This window comes from Rhinolophus hipposideros (assembly GCF_964194185.1).
Source record: "Rhinolophus hipposideros genome assembly, chromosome: 14".
NCBI lineage: Eukaryota > Metazoa > Chordata > Mammalia > Chiroptera > Rhinolophidae > Rhinolophus > Rhinolophus hipposideros.
The window spans coordinates 43763042-43780830 of NC_138060.1; the positions used below are offsets into that span (position 1 = coordinate 43763042).

The following is a 17789-nucleotide window of genomic DNA, read 5'->3' on the forward strand; positions in this document are numbered from 1 at the left end:
AAAGATATGCCTAATTTAATGCCACTTCATATAGTTACTATGATCAGTATGTTTCCCTCCATCTCTAGAAAAAAACACACACATGATCTTCAATACTTTAGACTTGTTTTATACTCTGCATGCATATCACATAGCCACTCATTTAATGCATTCTTTAAATTAATCATCTAAAGCGAGTAGATCCATTTTCCCTTAGTTTAACATGTTAAGATGATTATTTCATTGTAATTCACACTGATGGACTTGATTTGAAAAGTTGCGTGGTTGTTTGACTGGAATGTTTTTGACATTTAACAGCTATAGTATACTTTCTTTATTCCAGAATAATATGTCAGAGATTAATTTTAAAACAAATTTCCCTAATAATAGAAATAATGAGAGAGTGATTGAATCATCTGCATTTACTTTGATTTTTCACCTTTAAAGGACAACTAGTGCAAAATCTAGACTCTGACACAATTGATGCAGATTTTGAAAGATTTATTCTTTCAAATAAGAAGAATAATTAAAGGTAAAAAGTTCAAATAAAGTATTGATATGTGCTACAAAATACTGATACATGATACAATGTAGATGAATCTCAAAAGCAATATGCTAAGTGACATTTTTGTGCAATGTCCAGTTGAAGGGATAAATCTGTAGAGATAGAAAGTAGATGAGGGGTTGCCAGGGGCTGAGTCCAGGAATGAAGAGTAATTGTAAATCAGATCAAAGTTTCTTTGGGGTGATGGGAATGTTCTAAAATAAACTGTAGCTGATGACTGTACAACTCTGTAAATATACTAACAATTATGGAACTGTACACTTAAAACAGGAACTTATAGTATGTAGATCATATCTCAATAAAGCTTTACAATAATAGATGTGGATTACAAATAGCTTTAGCCAATTAAAACTGATTATCAAAATAAAAAAATTAAAAAGTTCACATCATCTATGTATCAATGCCAGGTGTGTTATTTTCCAGAGCTAATGAAAGATACAGGAGGAAGACATGGCCTTCCTCTGAAATTTGCAACCCAACTAAAAAGACATGTCAAAGAGTAGCAAAAAGACATATCAACTGAATACTTCCAGGGTTACATGAACATGAAGTAACATGGAATTATTATTCCTGAAACAAAGTAGGTTGAACTGTTCATAATTATTCTCTAAGACAAATGCCAGCCAGCCACTAGAATTTTCATCATTGCTGGGTCATCAACAACATTGCTCCTCATTTCAAGTCTAGACTCAAAGCTCTTCTAACATGTCTATTTGGAAATACCATGCAGGAAGCAGTGTCACAGGTGACAGAGAAACAAATAACTTTTACTCTTTAGACATTCATCCTTATAGTATTGAATGGATGCTTCATAAGAGAACTTTTAGAAAATACACTTTCTTCCAACCCAGTGAGATAAAGAACAAGCTCATCAATAAAGATATAAACCTCCTCAGGTGAAGAGATGTAGGTGTTTAGAAGACTGAAAACTTTCTGAATTAGATACTTAAATTCAAATTGTTGTATCTGGTGGTACAACAATATTTTAGTATTTTTGCCCAAAATGCATACTGTGATTCTAATTATGAGGAAACATTAGGCAAACCCAAACAGGGATAGTTTACAAAATAACAGACCTGCATTCTTCAAAAATGTCAATACCATGAAAGACAAAGAAAGGTAGTTAAATCGTTCCTGAATAAAGCAGACTAAAAAGACACAGAAACAAAGTGAAATGCATTTTGGCCTGGATCCTGAACCAGAAAACAAAACTGGTATAAAGCATAATTGATGGTGGCCTGGTCTAGCGCTGTCAGGAGGAAAGAGGCCATGAAAACCTCCCAGAGACAAATCCTTTCTCCAGCACTGCTTTCAACCTCAGCCTTCCTTTAGGCGGAAGAAGAGGGAGTGGGGAGGAGTTCTGTGAAATTCAAATCAAGTCTGTAGAGTGGGTAATAGTATGCATCAATGTTAAATTTCCGGATTTTGATAATTGTACCATGGTTTTCCAAGAGAATTTCTTTGATTTTCGGAGATACACTTAAGTATTTAAAGTTAAAGGGGCATGCTGTCTGCAACTTACTATCAAACAGTTCTGGAAACTAATAATACACACACACACACACACACACACACATACAGACATTCACACACACAGAATGATAAAGCATATGTGGCAAATGTTAACAACTAGTGAATCCAGGTGAAGAGTATATGGAAGTTCTCGGCAATATTTCAAATTTTTGGTAAAGTTGAAATTACTTTAAAATCAAATATAAAAGGGAATTTATAGGCTTGCCTTAGCAGATCTTCCAAGAAGACACACAACTCACTCAAAATTGAAGACTGGATGGTCTTTTGTCACCAATTTTGTTTTTCCAATTCAACTTTTAAAAACAGAAACCGACTCAAAAAGTAAGCAGATTAGCAATAAAACAACAAGCAAAATCAAATAGCCTTTAATTCATCGAAGAAAGGTATGTCAGATTGATTAGTGTTATTTTCTTTTTAGTGGTGATTACCAGTTTTATACTCCTGATATTACAAAACTCCCTTAAAAAATATCATAAAATGGGCATGTTTTCTTTGGGGAATAAATAAGATTCAAATATAGAATGATCACTTCAAAGGAAAGTTAAGAATGGCAATATCATGTGTAACCAGAAACGGATAAGAAGAAAGCACTATTCTCTATGTCTGGCCATAAATATTAAATGGGATGAACCCATTGCAGATACCTGTTTCCTTGGAAACCCATTCAATTGAAACCCCTGCAAAAATTAACATGTATATTTTTTCCCTTAAAGGGCAGGAGCTTCTTTTATTTACACAGTTTTGACCTTTAGTTTTATATCTTAGGCTTATTATAAGAAGTTCTTTCCAGAGCTAGGCAAAGAGTCAAATACATATCTTTTCATTATTTCTGAGGTTTCGCTTATAATTGTATGGCCTTTATAACATTATGGGGCAACTATGGATAGCTGGGGTAAAATCTGCCACTCACTGAATATTGCCACCTAAATGAATAAACCATCAATCCACACAAAAAATTTTAACTCAAATGCCGAGTGACTTTACAATATAGATAATTGAGTTAAACAGTCATATTTGCAGTACAGTTCTATATTTTAAGAGGCAGTAAATTTTCATAAAGTCAAATGTCTTGCATGAGTCAATACTGACAAATGTCACGGGGATAGGGTTCATCAAAGATAATAATTCTGTTTTCAGGTCAATACCATGGAGAATGGCTCTGGACCATGGAGGATTTCTGACTCTCATTTCCAAAGCGCAGCTGGTTCTGGATTTCTGGCATCCTTGCAGAAACAGGGTCATAGTTATTCCAGTTCAAGTCAAGGAGGCTAAATTGATCCAGAATCTGAAAGACTGGTCTATAAATATAGTGCATCATTAGCATCAGCCACAGAATAGACTAACTAGAGAAAGAACCCATCCCTGTCTCAATATAGGTCATAAGTACAGACGAAATGATTCCCAATGTACTTGCCTACTTTTTCTGCAATGGCACAATTAGAGGCTATCCTTGGTGTGAAACCTGCATCTCCAGGGGTTCTCAAAACCCAAAGCTTCTGCCCTGGAGAGATAAGGATATAAGAGAGTGTCATGCAAATGTGTCATTCAGGGGAATAGGTTTATTATGGAGCATGACACATTTGCAGAAACCGAAAGGGGAAGAAGCCGACTTCCTGGGCACCTTACTGAGAATGGGTGTCTAGGTAGGCCGAATATTCCTGTGTTCCTGGAGGATGCTGCCCCAGTGAGAAGTAAGGACACTGAAAGAGACAGTGTAAGGCAACTGATTTCCCAATTTATCCTGGATGGAGCTGGCCTTAAGTTTTCATGATGCTCATAGTTCCGGTTTTGGGGGCCAGTATTGATTTCATGTATTTTGCCCATTTTTCCCCACAAAGGGAAATATGGTTATCATATTGGAGCGCTACTTTAAAATGGAGTGTAGATTAATGTCCTCAGTTTTTTTTGTGGTCAATTAATCTTTGATTACATTCTTTGTTGGAGAGAATTAGTGATTTATCCGAGGTTAAATAGCTGGCAAGTGTCAGAACAAAGAGCCAAACCGTGGTCTTTTGTGTATTCAGAACTTTTTCTATGTACGTTTGTGCACACACAGCTATATAAAGTTTTAAAACTGTAAACGGGATTGCACTGTACTTAGTGTACGGTTGTTTCTCCATGATGTATTCCTAGAGTCACCTCTTTTAAAAATTCTGTTTATTTTTCTAGTGGATGCCTTAGATATGCTATAATTTATTTGAACATTCCCCTATCGATGGACATTTGGATTGTTTCTAAATTTTCAGGAAGAAAAACAAAGATGCAAAGAAAACTTTTGAACACAGGTCTTTGTGACTTTCTGTGAGTATTTCGATGGGACAGAATATTATCAGAGGGACAGCTGAGTGAAAGCACATCTGCCTTTAATGCTGTGACAGACACTGCTAAATTGGCCTTGCAAAACCTGGGGTCCATTTGTTCAATGAAAATTGAAGTTGGATGCAATATAGCCTTGAATTTCTGAAGTTTGTCTTTCTTTGACATTGCCCCTTTTCAAAGTTTTTCCTCCCCTCCTCTCTAGCTGATCATTTTTCTTTCTTTTCTTACTTTCTATTTCTCTCTGCCGTGGTTTACTTCTGAGGTGCTCTTCCCTGCCTTGGAAGTACCACACAGGGCTCTCTTGCATACGCCAGAGCTGGTGGAGAGCACTTATTCTCACATTGATGGCCAAGGCTCCTGAGTGCCCTTGAGGTATATGAATCACACTGCTGCTCTCAGCCTGGACTGCACACCCTGATGTATGGTGAGTAGGGGCAGAGTGGAGAGCGGAGACAGATGGAGCAGATGGCTGTACTGGTGGAAGGGTTCAAGCTTTATAATTCTCAATTTTCTAAACTACTCATTTACCTGAAGATGTCCTTGCATTTTACTTAAGGACAAAGACAGCGATCTCCTGCTGAAAATGCGAATGTCTAACTTGAAGGATTATAATGCATGCAATGACTTGGCTTTGTGTCTCTCATTTTTAGAACGCTTTGTTATTTTGGTAAATGAGAATTACACATCATTTATAATTGCCATCATTGATTTGATTCATTTTTTCTCCTTATGAAGAGCATGAGTTAATAGTCTGCCCCTTTGTTACATAAGACATGGTTTTAAAAATTAACTTGTCTAAATCTTGGGGACTGGTTTAATAAATTATAGCATACCTATAAGCAAGAATAATCTATAGCCAATAAACATCAGGATTCAAAGAATATTTAATGACATGGGAAAATGGTCATGATATATTATTAAGCATTAAAAGCTGGTTAATAATGGTATGGCTAATATAATTCCAAGTTTGTAAAAAATAGATATGCAGAGAAAAAAGACTGAACTATAATAAAGATTTTAACACTGTAATTCCTTGGATTTACCTATGATTTTGTACATGGAATTACAAATGATTTTTAAAAATTATTTATATTGATCTTTTGGGAAATTTCCACCTTTTTGTACAATGAACATGAAAGGCTTTTATAATTAGAGAAAATAACTTGTTAGTAAATTATTTTGACTATTTTTTCTTGTCTTCCTGGGGACGTGAGACTCAATTCTCTCGATATTAAACACAGAGCAGACCTACAGAGAAAACTCAGTGAAATCCACCAGATTGCTGCTATCCTTTTTCCAATACAAACCGAGAGCTGGCTCAGTCTTGCCTTGTTTCTCCTACCAGGTTCTAGTGTTTCAGGGAGGTCCCTGATTGACACCAAGGTCAAACATCAAAGTACGGAGGTCTGACTATGGGGGTTCAGCAGGGTTGGCTAGATTCAGCTACAGGGGTGCATGCATCTTCTAGGACCTATCCTTGTGGGACTCCTGAGACCCTGTAGTTTCCAGATTGGAGTTCAGGAGGGCATGAGAGGACGAGTGGAGAAGGCTTGTATAGAGGAAGAACTTAGAGGAGGATCAGGGCCCCGGTCAAATAGAGTGGGACTCTCAGAAGGGCTCAAGTCCCAGAGGGAGTTGTTACCAGGCAGAGTGATTAAGCAAAACATCCAGTTTGCAATGAAGATAATAAGACAGGACTAAAGGAAGGCCCAATCAAGAATGGATAGATTCAGGTAGCTTCTCCGGTGAGTCAGACAGGAAAAAAAAGAACATTCTCTGGGTGTCCACTAGGTGGCAGACCCTTTCCTATACTAAGCGCTTAAGAGCATACTCTCAGGCACTTCCTGACACGCAGCTTTTAAAACTAACCCAGAGGGATAAACACAGGTTCTTGGGCCCTTTTCCAGAGCTTCCGATTCGGTAGTCTGGGGTAGGGCCCAAGATTTTGCATTCCTAACAAGCTCCAGGTGCTGCTAGTGCCACTAGTTGTGAGCCCCACCAGATACATTACCTCTGGGAACAGAGTGGGTGGGAAGGAGGTGGATGTGGTCCTGGAGGCCCAGCAATCAGTTCAAATTGTGACAAAAACTCCAGGGAGGTGTAGTGTGCAGGCAGAGAATGGCTCGGGGAAGGGAATGGGGTCACTTGCTTCTGGATGGAAATAGCCTCTGGTACTAAAGCAGACTTGAATTGTGGGCTCTGCAGCAGAATGTAATGTCTCCAGAGCTCTCATTCTCGTGAAATGTGTTACCAATGAATTTCCTTAGAATGACGGTAGCAGAGAGGAGCACAGGTACATGCAGATTAAAATGAAAGCAGCATTTGGACCAAAATGAAAACCAAAATATTAGCTACACACCAAAAATAAGCCTAACGGAAAACATTAAGGATACTATAAAGTATAACACAGTGAGTCTCAAATCATTTGAAGTGAAGGACCATTTAAAAGAATACCTGATCCATTATGGCTCAATACATGGTTCTACAAGACTTTTACGTAGCTCTGGCCATGCATGACTGACAGGCAAGTTTAAGAACACACAACTGGCCTATACCCTGTTCAGCGAGGTAAATCCACTGATCATGCATTTGAATGTCAGCGGCAATGTCAAATTGCTATAAAAGTTTCTAACACTCTCAATTTTTGTACTTGCATCAATAGAGTGAGGGAAAAGTAATAGTTTGCATAAGGATACCTGTCTACAAACCACACTACCAGGTGTACTTGTCTAGACTGGTCGGATTATTGATTTGGGAGATGACTTTATTACACTATTTCAAGCAATTTGTTTTTTTGGCTCCTACACTGCAGATCCTTAACTTTTTGTATCTTCAAAGGCCACTTAGTTCTTATCAATTCCATTTGGGGTCCTTGAAAAGGGACTACTTGGATGTTCTTTTAGCCTTGAGGCTATTTCTTCAGGCTCAGACCTCAAGGACAATGTCCTGCACATAGAAGGCACTCAATAAACATTGAGGGGATGAATGCATGGAATGATAGCCCAGGACTGTGTATCAAGCATGCTTGGGGGCTAGACAGAGATATCCTGGAAATAAATGCCCAGCATCGATGGACATCAAAATAGAACTCTCCTCACAGTGACTTTATAGAGAGGTAGCTGGAGAGCTGAGCTGATGGAGAAGAACCAACTCCAAAAAGAAAAGAATGACTAATTGCACTGGTTTCCTGGACTCACTAAAAACAGGTGTCCGTTGCTTATGAAATTCAGTTCGTAAGGTTCTTGGGCCATGACGATGTAGATTTCCTGAGGGCATTTTCATGTTGAACCAAGGCATTGGCTCACAGCCATGCCAAGGTGAAGCTTGGTACGCTAAAAACTACAGGAGAGTTTACTTTAGTTGCTCTCCTTCTAATACTAGAATCTTGAGGAAGAATTTAAATAATTTAATTATATTTCCTTATTAAATAATTCTCTGACTTTCAGCAGAAGAGAGCTGAACGAATGCAAAATAGATTATCAACTCTAACCTTCCTAAAACATCATGTCCCATCCCACACTCATCTGTCCTGCTCCCCTTCTCCCTTCCTTACTTACCAGGCGCACAGCACAGCCCAAGGAATTTATGTGATTTAATGATGCACAGCTAATAATCATGATCACAATAATAATGATAGTTGCTATTTCGAGAGCACTATACGAGAAATACTATGCTAAATGCTTAAAAACATTATCTTATTTAATTTTCTCAACAATTACATAAGTTTGATCAAGGACAGAAATTTGGGAGGGTTAGGATTCTAGCCAAAATATGTCAGACTCAAAAATTTGTGGTCTTAACCACTATATTATACTTAGGGTTTTGGATCCGACTCAAGACTCTTTCCTCTTGCTTAAGGTGTACAACAAACAAAAGTGTACAGTGCAGGGAACTGTAGATACTCAAGGCCAATATTTCTCATAAATGATTGACACATAGAGGGTCCCTATGATTAAATGAATTAATGAATGAGTATGGGTACCAATTGTGAATAAATAAAATTAGTTTGTGAGGTCCTCAGATTATAAGGACACTATATTTCCTGTTGACATTTCACTGTAAACCAAGGACTGACATGATTTTGATGCCAGTTCATGAAATTTGAAGATACAATCTGGTTACAAATTCTGACTAAATCTCAATTACATTTCAAACAAATGTGAACATGCACACACAGACACACCTGTCCTGTATCCTGACTCCTTTGAAAAAACTTATTTTGCTTTTTATAAATATCCCTTCCAATTTCTCAAATCTCCTAAATAATAAAGATCAGAGAAAAACACACATCTTCCCAAAGAGAACATGTGAAGTTTTGACTGCATTCCATAGTATACACCACTATTTTATTATTTTTTTAGATAATCCTATTTTCATCTAAAATAATCTGCATACTCAACTTCCCAGGTCAACTGGTAGTTCCAAGGAGCTTTTGAAGTGTTTTCAGAAAAGCTAAAGAACTAGCAGTTTTTTTTTTTGAGAAGGATACATATAATTATATGCTATGTTCAACTTAGAACAGTTTGCAAAAGTCCCTCATATATAGGAGTCTTTACAAACATTCTTTACTATACCTTGGTTATGGGATTGCCAGATTTTCAAATACACAATTTAAAGTTTTATTATGAGTCAAAATCCTTAAAGAAAAAAGCAAAAGCCCCCCCCACCCCGCCCCTTTTAAAATGCTAAATTGAACAAGAATGGGGAGTTATATGAACTTGGACATTTAAAGACACAAATTGATTTCTTGAACATTTAAAGACTAACTTAAGAAGCAAAGGTTTTTGGAAGCCCTAAGACAATAAAGCGATCAGCACAAAGACATCTGTCAGGGTAGAGGCGACCTGAGGTAAAGACCAGTTAAATCTAATGCCATCAGGAACTTAGGCCAGTTTAACATATTTTTTATGAGGTGACAACCTCATAAAACCATAATCTTGCCTTTCAGGATGATGACATAAAGATTTAATGAGTTAAAACAACAACAACAACAACAACAAAAACAACAACTTAAAACCTCTCTTTGGAATGTGAATTGTCTATTTAGGTTAAAGGCAGACTTTGAGATCCCATTAGCACTACGCACAGTTGGGAAACAAAACATAAGCACCATCCCCCCCCCCCCGCCCCCACACACACTCTTCAAAGCAAGTAGTTATATACCGATAGCAATGTCTGTCTCTACTCAGATTCAAAAATAGCATTAAAACCCAAACTAACAACTCTTCTGCTAATTGCAGAAAAAAAATGTCTCCTCCCCAAGTGCCCTAACACAACATGGAACTGAAATTACCTGCTTTGCTCTGGAAACCACTTATTTATGTTTAAGAGAAAATTTAGGAGTAAAGAAACTTTCTAACAGAGCAGTTGGGTAAACACATGGCCACTATACGTTGGAATAAATGAAGACTGAGCACACAGTTACAACAGAGAATCATTTTTGCTGGTTGAAACACATGCTATGGTCTCTAAAAAGTCCGGTTACCTTTACATTTCTTCTCTTCTGTTTGGAAGGTCTGGGCACTTGGGACACTCTGATCGTTCACATCGTCATGGTCCAGGTGGAATATTGAGCTAGTCCAAGTGGCCTGGATGAGATGTGGTGATGATTCATTTTTCAACGAGCTGCGCCTCTCCGAATGGCTCTTCCTATGTAGGCAGGCTTCAGACATTCCTACTAGCTTCCAGTCGTGTTCTCGGTCTGGACAGTGCTTCGGTTTGTCCCAGGCTGGAAGGCCATTTTCTGGAGGGTTGAAAAACAGGAGCTGATGAGCTGTTGGCATTGTCAAGGTCTTGTTGAGATGCGGCTTTGGAAGGCAAGTTGTTTCTCAGTTTTGGAGGGGCTGACAGTATTCACATGCATCTCCACTTGAATGCAGTGATAAGGTGCAGAATTTGTCAGCCTTGGGCCCATAGCCACCACAGTCAGATTGCCTGTCGGAGTAATCAACACATTCCCCCTTATTTTTAGTGCCTAGAAAGACATCACTGCTGCCACGGGAAGGCTGTGCTTTCTCCAGTCCTGCTTCCACAGCAATGCCCAAGAGCAAGTTTGTACCACTTTATGTTACTGCTTAGATGACCATTTGAGGTCTTGAGGGACAGGGCTGGCTGTAAACACTTTTCAGATCCTTAGGACATCAAACATCTAGGATTCAGCCTTGTTTGACTTGGGTTTTATCACAGGCTGACCTGAGGGGCACCCTGTTACTTAAGTGGGACATGCTCACGTGGCTACACTGAGAGTGACAACTGTTCTCTTTACCACCTTCTACCCCTGATGGCCTTAAAAAAGGAGGCTGGATCTTCAAATAGAAATTTTGTAAATGGTTTCCATGTAGTCTCAAATTGGCAATGCGATCCGATGAAGGAAAGCAGATAATTCTTTAGTTGTGGGGTAAATTAAGAGCTCTCACGATAGGCTGATAAGTCCCAAATCTCTTGGTATATATATATACATATATAAAATGCTGTTTTTCTATTCAATTTCTATTCAATTTATAGGGACTTGAAGGTCTGCCCTCTAGAAAATAGGAAATATGTAATGGAAACTTTCTCACACTAACCTTCCTTGGTGGCAGATTTTACCTCCTTGAATATCTTTACTGCACATGGATATAAAGTAGAGAGCAAAAATGAGCAAGCTGATACGTTTTGTATTTTTGTGTTTGTATATACATCCATGTTAAAAAAACACAATCCATCTGGTCATCCATATTTCCAGACATCCTTAGAAAATGTCTGTAAAATGAGAAAAAATATGATATAGAGTTCTACTTTTAAAGTGATCATATACACTGATTGAAAGACTATAATTTATAAGTGAATTTTAAAGCTGAATTTACCAAAGAATCACAGATATCCATATTAGGTAGGCAAGTCCATCCTGATCTGTGCATAGTACTGGGAATGTTAAGCTGTCTTTCAAACGTTTAAAATGAATTTTAATTTGTTTAACACAGGGTTAAAAACAGTTTAGGTTTCCATAAGCACCTTCTCTAAAGCTATCAGATGTCTTCAGCTGATGTTGGTTAGTGTGGTTTCTCTAAATGTGTAATCTACTCGCAGTCACTTATAAAAGTTACAGTTACCCTTCTGGGTCTTCATGTTACTATGTGAAAATTCTGGTACCCATACAACCATTACTATTGCAGGAGAAGACTGAACAGCTACAACAATAAAGTTGTAACACATGATTTCTTTGTCACAGTAAATGGAAATGCTGTGGCTTTAAATATTCTAACTTGGCCAGTAAGCAATAATCCCTTTTAAAAAACTGTATAATGTGATAGCTTTTGGATGTAACATTTGATCTTATTCAGAGAAGAGCCCTAAAAATTCACTCTATGCAAAGAGCTGTGCTAGCTAGGCATTGTATGAGGTCAGTTAAATAAACATGGGTTCTTTCTCCTAAGAGTTTATTTGTCATTTTTCAATGCATGGTGAATCAAAAAAGGTCTGGACTCAACCATGCCAGCTACAGGTGCAATTACAGGCACTTATTCTCACTATCCATTAAAAGAAAACAACAGATTAAGATCTTGGGAGACAGTATTGCATTTCAGACCAGACATATCTATGTAGAATTCATTCAAGTACCTATTATCCATGAAGGTTTGAGGTTTTCATAAGTTGAATATAAAGTTACCGAATGCAAGAGTTAATTCTGGGCCTAAAGAGATTCATTTTACTTCTACAGACATGAAAAGCCTTCTCACCCATGCATGTTTCTGTGATGTCTCCTTTATTTTCAGGGACTCTAAGTCCTCAGCAAATTGCATCGTATAAAGCTCCATTTCAAGCAATGTTATAGTTATCAAACTATTTTGTAAAGCCTCTAACATTTTACTTTTCTGAAGAAATTCTTAAAAATATATTTGGTATTAATTCCTCTGCCTGAACAGAGATTAAGAAATACAGCCAAACGCAGTAGTCACCGCTCCCTAGTGAAGGGAGCTAGTGAAGAAGCTTGGATGAGAGGTGCTGAAAGGGACTCCACCCAAGGGGCCATTCTTCCTTAGAGCACAGCCTATTAAAGCTTGCTCAGCATTTCCCCTGGGCCAGCAGGAGCTAGGTTTTTTTTAAGTAAGGGAGGTTATGTTTGGGGTGAGGCAGGGGATAGGATTGCCTTCCATTTTACTAAGAAAAGAAGCTGAGATGGTTTGGGAAAAAGGTTTCATTCATGGGAGGCATTTACAAGCTCATAATTTCTGTCTGTAATTACATTCATGATAATGATATTCAGTTGCTTCATTGGGAGTTTTATTGGTGGGGGGCACTACTGGGAAATCTGGAGACTGAGAAGTCCTGGTTGGGTCATGGGAAAACTTTAAAGGGATTTACTTAAGGCAGATTCTTGATTCTCATCCTCCCCCAAACGGAGAAGAGGCACATAAAATATCCTATAGATACCTACTTCACCATGCTCCTTAAATTCTGCCTACTGGGGAATGTGGTCGTTGGGATCCACATAGGTTTGCTTGGTGATAATGATTTTGAGGGATTTCCTGTTATGTCTATGTCTAATGCTTATATTCTTTGGTTCCCCTGAAATGCAAACCAATGAGATATATTTTTTAGACGGATTAAAATCTCAAAAAGTTAAGTCAGTGATTCTCTAACTTTCATGAGTATCAGAATCACCTGCACTCTTAAAGAGCACAGAAGAAGACTAGGCTTATTGAAGTAGGATGGGGCCTGGACATTTGTATATTTACAAAGTTCTCCAGATAATTCTGATATCCAACAGAGTTTGAGATCCACAGGGTTAGGAAAATCTAAGGTAAGAAAACAAATTATCAGCAGGTTTTGGATAGGGTGCAGTCTACTTCTCAGACTCTAACATTTTACACAGTCTTGGAGTAAATATGTATTACATTTAAAAATTCACCAATTGTTTTGGGATCTACTGTGTAAAGCTCTAAAAGACAGCTGTTACTTGGATGTTATCTTGTAGATTGCAGGTACGGATGTAAATAAATGCTCACTTAAAATGCCTGTTGTTTTGAGCATTATCTAGGCTACAATGTGCTCAGTAGAAATACAGTTTTTAAAAAGGGGATTCTAGAAATGATCTATCTTGTTAGTCACATGAAGTATAAATCCTTTGCTCTTTAATGGATCCCAGATAACATCTGGCTTTTAATACGTCATATTCTAGACATCAAGACAATTAACCCATTTCATTAATCAGTTATGACAGAAATTAATAAATAAGTAGAATCAAAGAAAATAACTAGATAGGGATATGTGAACTACTACTAAAATAACTAGCTACACATTAGCCTGTTTGTCTCCAGGGAGTTTAGATTGGAATGATTGAGGTTACATTAACTAACCATAAGCCTAGTGGCTTTGAATGACATAGCAGTGGTCCAAAGGGTTCTTTTGCAAAAGAGAAACAAATGAAAATCTCATTAACATAACTACCTACAGCCTATCTCTGGAAATTTCATTAAAGATGATAGAAAATAAATCTGTCCATCAAAAAAAGGTAAATTATATCAAAATATTCAAGTATTTCAGGACACAAAAGCCAACTGATACCTTAGAAAAGCGCCAAGGCAAAGGAAGTAGGATTATGACAAAGAGGTCAGAAAGGGTCAGCTGAGTAGGCAGGGATTTCGTGGCACTCATTATAAGAGTGTTCAATTTGCATTAAAAGGCCATCAGTATTAGGTATGGAGACCCCAAACCATATTCTGTATTAGGGGGATGTGTGTATAAAACGCTTTGCAAACTGCCGGAGTATGTAGAATTATTGCTGTATTGCATCAGGCTATTAAATATGATGTCTCTAATTTCCATTTTAATATTTTACTTTAACCCATAAGTTTTAGCCTTGTTGAATTCTCAGACTATGTACATATTAACTGATTTTTATTTGTGGAGTCATGTAGATCAGGAGGCTACTATTTGGATGAGAATTTACTATGGGCCAGGTACTGAGCTAGACACCTACTCATTTTCGTGACCATCCCAGGAAGTACGTAGTGGTATACTGCTTGATTGAAAAGAAACTTAAAAATGCAGAGAAGCTCTTCATCTGCTCTTTCATATCTTTTGTACTGTTAACAGACATGTTCTCATTATTTGACTTAATTTAATGAGTAGCCATTGACCTATTAATAGCTATCACTTGATTAGTACTTTGGAAGTTCTTTATTAACTATATTTATTGTCTTAATCGAAATTTTCAGTCATTGTCTTATTCAAATTTTTCATTTGTATTCCAACTGGTCTCCCTGCTTTCACTCTCAGCCACCTATAATCCATTGTCTGCAGAGCAGCCAGAGTGAGCTTTTAAAAATATACTTCAGAGCATATTTCTCTGCTGCTAATCTTCTGATGACTTCCCATCAATGTTGGAATAAAGTCCTAAGGCCCACAGGACTTACCCTTCCTGTCCAGCTGAGGCACCCTCCATGGTTCTGCCCTTGCTCTCTGTTCTCTGGCAACACGGGCTTCTTCTAACCTGTAAGGCTTCTTCCCACCACAGTGTCTTTGCAGAAGCTCTTCCCTATACCTGGAGTGCCCCATTCTCAGCCCTTATGTAACCACCGCGGATGTACCAAGAGCAGTTACCAGGATCCAGTCCCTTTTCCCCTTTTACATGAAGGTTGATTTCCTCTTTGAAAGAACATATCATGGTTACATTTCTCAATGAAGATAATTGAAAATGAAAAACGTAATGGGCTGGATATGGCTATAGCCCTACAGGAGGCTCTGTTTTAGTGAAGGGAAGAGAGGAGGGAGTTGGAAAATCTAAGCCCCAGCTCTTCCATGTAGTGGTTGAAGGGTTTGAGCTTGGGTAAATCAATTCCTCTAAGCCCCAGTTTTTCATTTGTAAAAAGTGCAATATAATACTGCTTATGGGATTTTAATAAGGATCAAGTAAAATAAAGTAAGTGAAAGTATTTAGTAATTAAGTGCTATTCAGGCGTAGATGGAGCTGTAACTAATCTGTATCATATATGTGACCATATATATCTCTTTCTATCCAAAGGGGGAAATACTATTAATAAAACAATGTTACTTTTATTAATACAAAAATCTATGTTTAGTGGCTATAGCTACCTTCCTCTCACCATCACCACCACTACCACCACCACCACCACCACCTCTACTACCATGACCGCCTGGTCCTAAACAGAAAATGAGGTTGTTGTCGATGACCTCCCACTTCCTTTTGATTCCCTTCCTATTCCCTCTCTCCATCCTCCCAAGTACTAGCTACTCTCCTGTTGTACTCTGGGTGCTCAGTCCCCACTGTGGGCAGACCACCTACTCACAAATCTCTTTGTGACCTTGGGCAAGTTACTTCACTTCTCTGTACTTCAGTTTCCTCATCTGTAAGATAAGAACATGCTATTGTTGTGATGATTAAATAGGTTAGTACCTACAAAGGTCTTGGAACAAAGGTGCCTGCCACATTGTAAACACTCACCCAGCCTTAACTCTTTATTCATGCACCCAAATTGCCTCTTTCCTTCGACCCATCCTCCAAACCCAAGTCTCCTTTTAAACAGGATTTCCAAAGAACATCTCCAAAAGAAAGGAATTTTATAAATGACTTCACACTACAAAGTTAAGGCTGAGAATATGGGAGGAGTCACCCCTCCCAGTAGAAGTTGTGTTTTAAAGAAGATGCCTGGAAAGTATAGGGCCCTGGCCCAAGGAATGAATGTCTGAAACTGGATTCCTGGCTATTGGGCAAGGCAGGGGGAGAGGCATTTTGGTAAAGTGGCCATTTCCTTTAAGGCTGGCCTGACCATCATCATACCTGGCTTGTTTACCTTGATGAGCCAAATAACATAATAAGGAAGACACAGGTTTGATCCCCACTCAACCTTCAAGGTCTAGTTCATTGTTTCAGCTTTCTTGAAGCATACACTCACCCTCCAAACTTCCATAATACTTTCCATGTATCTCCCTCCCTCCACCTGCTTGCTACTTTTTACCTCATGATATAATCATTTACATACATTTATAATTTCCTTAGTTTTTGGGAACAGGGTACCTAGCACAATGTCCTAATTAATATTTATTGTCCCCATAATAATCTGGTAACTTTGTCAAGAAAAAATGACATACTAGGCACAGAGTCTACCTCCATTTTCTTACCCAAAAGCCAGTGGTAAGTCACATGGCGGACTCCTTACTAATAAAATCAATTCAATGCAGTTTTTCTACTACTAAAAGCATTACCTCCCCCAAACTGCTGGTGAAAATGAAAACTGTTTTGCTTTTGAGAGGCAGGATAGGACAGTGGGTAAGAAAATGGGCTCCATTAGTCATGGTTCAGATTCTGGCTTTGAGATTTAGTAGCTGTGTGACTTTGGGCAAACTGTTCTCCCTCTTTGGAACTCTCTCCTGATTATTTATAGTATTTGTCTCTGTCTCTTCTGTAAGGCAAGAACGTACCATGTCCTCCTTGTATTGTGTCAATGGTATCCACCGTTTTTCTCTTTATTGGACTCTCACTACCCACAGTTATAAGCACTTGCATAATACCAAGAAATAGGCATTGTGTCTGTCATTTTCACCAATGAGAAAATAAGGGTGGAGGGAAGTTAACTGATTCCTGTGTTTCTATTTAGAATGTGCTACCAGGTACTGTAATTATTAATTCACGCTTTAGACGTGTGAGTGCCTTAATAGCTGGGACCATGGCTTGTTTACCTTGGTGCCCCAGCATGTAGCATGGGGCCTGGCCCATTAATGAATGCTCACTGCCTTGAGCGGAATTGAATTAAACTCGGCAGCTCTCTGCATCTCCCTCCCTCTCTTCCATAGCCCAGTGGGAAATAGAAATCGCTGAGCGAATCCTTCTCCCCTTTGTGCTTGTTCTGTTCTCCTGCTGCTCAGCTAAATGCTCTTTCTCATGATCTCTTGGTCCCCACACTGTTCCCCTGCAAACTTCTCTTCCTTTACTTCCTCTTCTTTCCAAGTGCTATGTGTCTGTGGCTATTTCAAGATCTGGAGCAGAGGTCCAAAGAAAGTGGATACTGGGATTTGAGAAGAAAATAATCACCTCTTATTTATATTTTATGTGAAAATTTAAAAAGAAATTAGAATTCATTAACATTGTATTTATGCATGTACAGAATGAATGGAACACTGAGGAGTAGGTACTGTGCTCGGACAGTCCAATGAGGGTGTACTCATCTGGAGCACGACTCTGCTGCTTCACTCCCGAGACTTTACAAATTAGGATCTGCTGCAGCCCTTGCTCAGCCTTTGTCTAGTTATATGAAATACGTCCTCAGAAATATTTTCTTGTAGGTGAAGTCTTGCAAAATTAGCCTCTTTGTTAAAGTAGGCTGCTTTCCATTGCTATATGGTTTTGTCTTTCTTTTACTGGGCACCTGCCTATTAATTTTCCCTCTTGCTG

The 17789-nt window shown here is 38.3% G+C and overlaps 1 protein-coding gene across 16 annotated transcripts in view; it reads right to left on the reverse strand.

Moving 5' to 3' along the window:
• The window catches only part of THRB (thyroid hormone receptor beta), a gene marked incomplete at its 5' end in the record, with an annotated part of 331491 nt that overhangs the window by 53654 nt on the left and 260048 nt on the right, over nucleotides 1-17789 (reverse strand). For 12 of the 16 annotated variants that reach the window (XM_081073425.1, XM_081073413.1, XM_081073419.1 and 9 more), the window contains one exon: nucleotides 9882-10139. In XM_081073425.1, the coding sequence (XP_080929551.1) occupies nucleotides 9882-10139 (258 nt within the window). Of the gene's footprint in view, nucleotides 1-9881; nucleotides 10140-10962; nucleotides 11138-15687; nucleotides 15746-17789 lie in introns of those variants that run through there. The other 4 variants (XM_081073410.1, XM_081073416.1, XM_081073411.1 and 1 more) reach the window with 2 other exon arrangements.